The sequence below is a fragment of the Geosmithia morbida genome (assembly GCF_012550715.1).
Source record: "Geosmithia morbida isolate 1262 chromosome Unknown scaffold_3, whole genome shotgun sequence".
Lineage (NCBI taxonomy): Eukaryota > Fungi > Ascomycota > Sordariomycetes > Hypocreales > Bionectriaceae > Geosmithia > Geosmithia morbida.
This window is the reverse complement of record NW_023336190.1, coordinates 408805-415423: the sequence shown is the minus strand read 5'-3', so window position 1 is coordinate 415423 and position 6619 is coordinate 408805. Positions and strand designations below refer to the sequence as shown.

Sequence of the window (6619 nt, the reverse complement as noted above, 5' to 3'; positions counted from 1 at the left end):
CCCCCTCCTCCCCCCACGTTAATTATCTTGCCGCTTGTGCGTTCTTCAACTAGTTTATAGGCAAGCGGGATGACCTTATGACATATATTGTTTTTAGAATTTTCAATCACTATTTTCCATTTTCTGCTTTTTTACTAAAAAAAAAAATGAAGAAAAAGACAAGGGTTTTGAGAGCGAAAATGTGTTTTGACATTTAGACAGACATCAAGAGCTGCGTTGTGATAATGACAAGAGAAGAGCAAAAGAGATACATCAAGGTGCCAAAGGTAGTGGTACTTTAGTATAAAAAGGTGAAAACTCCCAAGTAATCCGATTCGTAACAAGCAGAAATAAAAGAGACCGTATATAAAACCCAGACTCCCATGTAGAAGCAGAAATAAGTTCAATAGAGGAAAAAAGAGTAAAACAGAAATAAAAGGAAAAGGGAAAAAGCCGTGAGGCTGTCAGTTCTTGCCTAGCCGTGAGGCTCCATTTTATCCATCTTTCGGTTTGCTTGCTTCGAAAAAAAAAATTAAATAAATAATAATTCGCCCGTCGAATAAGTTGATCATGAGTAGAAAAAGAGAAGGAGGAAAATAAAGAGGCGAATGTGAATATGGAAGGGAAAAAAAACAAGGAGTAGAAGAAAAGTGGGTGGTGGTAGGAGGAGGTGAAGAAAAGAGAAGAAATAAAACAGAGGAAGAATATACCACACATTGGCTCCTAATCTCCTCTCGGGGCTTTCGTATGTCCAAACACAGGAAACAACCCGTGTCTCTTCCTTGGGTGTGGTGCGTTATTCTGGGCGTGCGTCTTTATCCCCACAAGGGTCGCTGTCGGCTTCGTTTCGAGCTGTACCCGTCCCGATAAGGAAAGATGAAGCCGCTGGAAACGCCAGGATGGACCAGAGAGGCCTTATATCATTGGGTCATGATGATGGAAGTATATAACCCCCAGAATGGCGGCGGTAGTGGTTCAGTGGTGACGCGAAGAGGAGGAGTGATGATGTCGGTGGCCATGGCGGTGTTGTGAGTGTCTTTGACGATGTGACGATCCGCTGCTTTCTAGTTCCCTCTCGAGGCCTTCGACGCGGGATCGGTACTGCTTGACAATCTCCTTTATGTGGGCGATGCGGTCGAAATCGACCTCGAGCTCGTCGAGCTGCCGCAATAGGGCCGTGTACCGGCCAATCTCCTCGTCGGCGCCGGCGATTATGTTCCCGGCGCGGTCGTACTGGACCTGGGTAAACATTTGTGCTTGCTCGCTGAGGTACTGGATGTTGTGCTCGATATTTGCCATTAGGCGATCAAAGTAACGGCCGAGGGCTGCGAGGGAGGAGCTGTCGAGGAGAAGGTGGCCCTGGCTGCTGGCTCGACTGGCGGCACGGGAACTACTCGAGCCGCCCCCGTCCAGAGCTGCCTGTCCCTGACGCAGAAGCTGGATCTCCTCTGTCGAGAGCCCTAGCTGCGTGTCCGGGACGGCGTTGGCCGTCATGGCGGGGGGAGGGGTAGGCGCCGGGGCAGCAGCGGCCGTTTATATGTCGCAGCGCACACAGACAGTGAAGCAGACGGCGCGGTGGTAGGTGATGGCAGAAGGTCGTAATCGGGAAGAAGCGCGGCCGTTCTTGTTCCGGTAATCTTCTAATTCGTCCTAGAGGATGCAGCGATGCAGACCGTTGTGGTGGGCTCGAGAAGCTGGAAATGGGCTGACCCTGTCCAGAACTAGGTTGCGAGATGAGGCTTGTGGTTGGTGCCCAATGACGACGGCGGCGGCGGACATGAGGCGATGAGCGACAACGGCAGTCGGACAAGCGGGCGCGGCGGCGGGCATGACGCGGAATACACGTAGAGCCGCGATGAAGCAAGATAAGTGAAAGATATGAGGGCTATGCGACCCGGGAAATTGAAAGAATGAGCGAAATGGCGAGTTGGAAGGAGGAAGGACACCATCATTTTGCGCGCGCTTCCCGAGGCCAGTGATGGTGGTGTGTCTGGGGTATGTGACATGTGCTGTGATTGGAGAATGGCGACAGGGGCACGCATGTAAAACCAGGTGATGTTACCCATAGACGGTCATTTCCAGAAAAAACATGAGTGAAAAGGAAATGTAATATTACGTCGTACACCGTAGCAGGGAAAAGCAGGGAGTGCTGAGAAGAGGAAAAAGAAAAAGTGAACAAGAAGAAGCAAATCGTGATGAGAAAAATGGAAAAAATTGGAAACAGGGAGAATCATAAGCAGTTAGGGAAAGAGCGAAGCAAAAACATGTGAAGCAAGGGCAAGGCAAGCGCGTCCGCCCTGCACCTTCCTGCCAAATAACGAACATTTCCACAACCAAAAATGCCATCGATATGGTCGTATATCCGTCCTCTCTCTACGGATTGATCTTGTCGCCATCACCAAGCCAGTTCCCATTTGCATAGCAAGCTCCGTCCTCATCAAGGCTGATGGGCCAGATTTTCATGGCTTTGCGTCTCGATCTGTCACGTCGACTTCCTCCCCCCCGAGCCTCCTGAGCGGCTCACGAAGAATGTCTCAAATTACTGAGACACACGCTGAAACTGTGAGATGAGTGTAATTGCATGATCGTCGGATATCACCAAAACTATTCCAGAAGACGTGTCGAAATAATTAAACTCAGCTAAACCATAATTCAAGGGTCCAGTTTACGCGTCAATGACTCTCCTCCAGTACATCCTCAATAGGAGGCATCACGTCATCCCATCCCTCCGGCGTCATTCTCGACACGAGCGCAGAACAAAAATACGGGTCGATGCTGCCAAGAACACACACACTCGCAAGCATTTCTCCCTCCTCGCTGACGCAGGTCAAATGCGAACTGATGGGGCCGAGTCGCTACAGGGAAGAGAGAGGAAGGAATCGGCCAAGCCGAGCGCCCTCTACCCCGCTCGGCATCCTGCCATACAATGAACACATGCCCCGGAAAAGGCGACGATATATTATCCACGATGGAGGCCAAAAGAAGCAGGTGGTGGTGGCGTCCCCCGCACGTGAAGCCAGGGGCATTCATCGACACCTGCACCGTCCAGTCGCCACTGAGGTATTAAAATATGACCCTCCTCGTCTAATAGCCGCGCGAACCAGGCAGGTGAACCAGGCAGGTGAACCAGGCCAGGATACAACCACGCAGGTTACATCTGCTCTCTATTGAGCTAATATGGCGACTTAGCTTGGGAGGGGGACCAGACGGTAGTCTCTAGTTCCCTGTGTGAGACCCGAGACCCTCCCTCTGTCGAGCATTCTTCCGCCTGGTCCACAGAGGGGCAGTGTCGTAGCGATCGCGACTAACAAATAACAGGAAAAAGAAAGGAGAAGAGAATGATTCGAAACGTATATAAGATACGGAGGGGACCATTTCGTAGTGCCGGGAGCAGAGTTGGAGGCCTGACACCACCGACAGAGAAGGTTTGAAATCTAGCCATAATGCTCCCAGTCTCTCTCGTCGCATCCTGCCTGCTGCCTGCTGCCTCAGCGGCAGCAGCATCGTTCTCCTCGAGCTCAGAGAAGTCCCCAGCCTTCTTCTTGGCAGGCGACTCGACGACAGCTTCCAACGGCGGATGGGGCGATGCCTTCCTCGCGTCTCTTACCCACGAGTCTTGGGGGCTCAACTTTGCTGCCTCGGGCGCATCAACGGTCTCATTCAAAGCCGATGGCTTCTGGACAGACCTCACATCTCATGTCAGGGATAACGCAGACTACTTTGACATTCTTGTCACCATTCAGGTGGGCCGCGCCGGTGCCCTCCCAACACAGGGACTAGAATGAGTGAGGCTAACACCAAACAACCAACCAGTTTGGCCACAATGACCAGAAGGAGGCTCTTCACATCTCGCCCGAGGAGTTCGAGGCCAACCTAGAGTCAATGGCGTCTGAGATCCGAAGCCTCGGTGCCTGGCCTGTAAGTGTTGAACGCTCGCGTACGTGTGAGAGAGAGGAAGAAGAGGCGCCTATCTGACACGGCCCCCTCTAGATCGTCATATCGCCCCTCACCAGGAGAGTCTTTGATACTCACGGGTCGGTGGTCCCGTCACTCGAGACTGAGCGCCAGCTGTCCGAACTGGCCGCCTCCAACACGCAGAGCATATTCCTCGACCTCAACCAAGCCAGCGCCAACTATGTCCACTCCATCGGCGAGAAGGCCAGCCATGAGTACAACCTGGCCGCCAACGACACGACACATCTGAACGAGCACGGGGCCGTCGTCTTTGGCCGCATGGTGGCCGACCTGCTCCTGGAACAGGCGCCCGGCCTGAGAGAGTACATCATTCCAAATGAGCAGATGAGTGAAAGGATATGGAATGGCCTACCAGCCTAGATTGGGGGGGGGGGGGCGAAAAAAAAAACAAAAAAATACTCGATCTTTGTTGAGAGATTCACTGGTCTAAAATGGTACATACGTCACTACAGAGTGTATATTCACGCATTGCATGTGTTGCCTGCGTGGTCCATGTTTGGCGGACAGGTACAGACGGGAAGTCTGGGCTGGCTGTCAGTCCTGCCCCTGACAGCTGTCAGCAAACCGTGCGGACACTCAGATTTCGGCTCACTTTTTTATTACTATTTCTATCTTGAAATATCTGCTCTCATTATCCCTAGCTCATGGCCGCCCTCTTAATGCATGAATTCGTCTTTTTCTTATTTCCATCTCGTTCCATCTCTGCCCCTCCCACTCAACCCCTCACTCTTTGCTGTCGACAACAACAACAACAACAACAAGGTATAGCCACTCTGTCTGCGGTGTCGATCCATCAGCATGGGCAGAAACCGAAGTGGCAGAGATGGTCTGTTCCCTTTGTACTTCCAACCCTCTCAAAATCTGCACCATGATCTGTATCATTGCTGACTCTTCACAAAGCCAGCAGGTCTGGAGGCGTGGCCGGCGACAAGAGCTTCTCTGCTCCCGCCAAGGCCAGGAGAACGCCCGACAGCCACCGCAGACTTCAAGGCATGGCTCTCTCCCCACTCTCCCATCTCCGAGGATATCCGTCTTCTTGTTGATATGAATACGAATCTCCTGACAGGGGAATAGGACCGCTTCTCGCATCCCCCTCTGCCAGAAAGTTCACCGATCGCCTCCCACCGACCAGGCACGCCAGCGTGCCTCCATCTAGGGAGCGCAGCAGCAAGGTCAACGACGAGAACGACAAGAACAGCAACGAGAACAATGGTTGGCTGATGAAGGGCATCAACCCCCCAGTCAACACGGTCCCGCCGAAGGACAGCAATCCCATGAAGAGGAAGGACAGGAGCAACCACGGCAGCACCAGAAGACCACCGCCGTCGTCCAGGTCCGGAGCAGAGAGATACGCCTCGACCTCGACCTCGTCTCCTTCCAACGTTGGTGGTGGTGCCATGGTACCGGGCCGGGCTCGTGAGACGGCCATCACGATACCCTCGGACGAGAGCTCGTCATCGTCGTCATCGTCGTCCTCGTCCTCGTCCTCCTCGGGCGACGACAGCGAGGACGACGGCTCATCCGCCGTTTGGAAGCCGGTGCTCGGCAAGCTGAGCAACGCTGGCAAGTCCGCCGTCAAGGATCTGGCTAAGTCTCCGGTCAGTAAGGCGGTGGCGGCGACGACGCCCGGATGCACCCCGATCAAGGAGGAGAAGAGGACGCCTGGTGGCGTCGGGGAGGTCTCCTGTGCCAAGGTCAAGTCTTCTGACGATGATGAGTCTCTTGATGATGACGTTCGACTTGTTGTTGATGAGCCGTCTGGGGAGAAGGTGCAATTTGTGAGCATTTTCTCTCTTCCTTTCTTTTTTCTTTTGTCTCTTTTTTGTTTTCTGGGAGAGAGAGAGAGAGAGAGAGAAATGCGTGTTTGACGACAGCTTACAGATGAGTATAGCGTCCCATAGCGAGATGCCGGCCTCGGGCTATGCCTTGCTTCAACTGCGTCCGGGCCGAGATGATGGGTGATGATGCCATGAGTCACTGCGATGGTCAGTCGCGTTGTTTACCGTGCAGGCAGAGCAATTGCGCATGCGAGCCGCTGTAAGTTTTAGTCTTAGATTTTTCTTCTTCTTTTCTTTTCTCTTCTTCTCTTCACTTTCCTGTTCCTTTGGGTGATTCGACGTCTTTTGATGAACTGGACTCGTTGCTCACTCGTGTATATATACAATATAGCCCCAACGATCTCAAGCCGGGTGTCGATCTACTCTGTGAGGCCATGGCCTCGTCCGACAAGGAACTGGTATGGATCATAGACTCCCTCTCCTTCCTCTTGAAAGGTCTACGGTATCTCTCCTAGAAGGATGCAGGCTTACCTGTACACGACGATAAGGCCGTCTCGAGAATCCGGTGGTTCGTTGACTATCAGATAAAGAATATGCGCTCTGGCGAACCTATCATGGCGGGAAACACCAAGGGGATGACGGCTGTCGAGACCAAGGAGCAGTTTCTGTCTGCGTGGAAGGCTGTTGGGGAATACATCAGCAAGCACAGCTGATCATCTTTACTGTCTTGTCTTTTTTCTTTCTTTCTTTTTTTTATATAAATTTCTTGTTCTTGTCAATGTCGCAAAGCAAGCTCTTCACTTTTTGTCTTTGACCAAGAAAGATGGATGATTATCGCTGGAATACTAGACAGGTTTTTTTTTTCTCCATCCCGACAATTTTTTTTT

General features: G+C 52.1%; 3 protein-coding genes across 3 annotated transcripts; 1 reads left to right on the top strand and 2 right to left on the bottom strand.

Annotated features, from left to right (window-relative positions):
- Positions 1–954: 954 nt before the first annotated feature.
- On the bottom strand, positions 955–1473 carry GMORB2_5070 (uncharacterized protein; the record flags this gene model as incomplete). Its single annotated transcript, XM_035467044.1, has 1 exon — positions 955–1473. One exon carries the CDS (start codon positions 1471–1473, stop codon positions 955–957), a length of 519 nt encoding a protein of 172 aa, XP_035323056.1.
- Positions 1474–1629: 156 nt separating this feature from the next.
- Positions 1630–1809, bottom strand: GMORB2_5069 (uncharacterized protein; the record flags this gene model as incomplete). The annotated part of the gene is made up of 1 exon (XM_035467043.1): positions 1630–1809. The coding sequence occupies one exon, from the start codon at positions 1807–1809 to the stop codon at positions 1630–1632; it is 180 nt and encodes a 59-aa protein (XP_035323055.1).
- A 1613-nt stretch (positions 1810–3422) lies between these two features.
- Positions 3423–6445, top strand: GMORB2_5068 (Lysophospholipase L1 or related esterase; the record flags this gene model as incomplete). The annotated part of the gene is made up of 7 exons (XM_035467042.1): positions 3423–3722; positions 3793–3897; positions 3970–4256; positions 5087–5732; positions 5846–5991; positions 6124–6190; positions 6248–6445. 7 exons carry the CDS (start codon positions 3423–3425, stop codon positions 6443–6445), a joined length of 1749 nt encoding a protein of 582 aa, XP_035323054.1.
- Between the last annotated feature and the right edge of the window lie 174 nt (positions 6446–6619).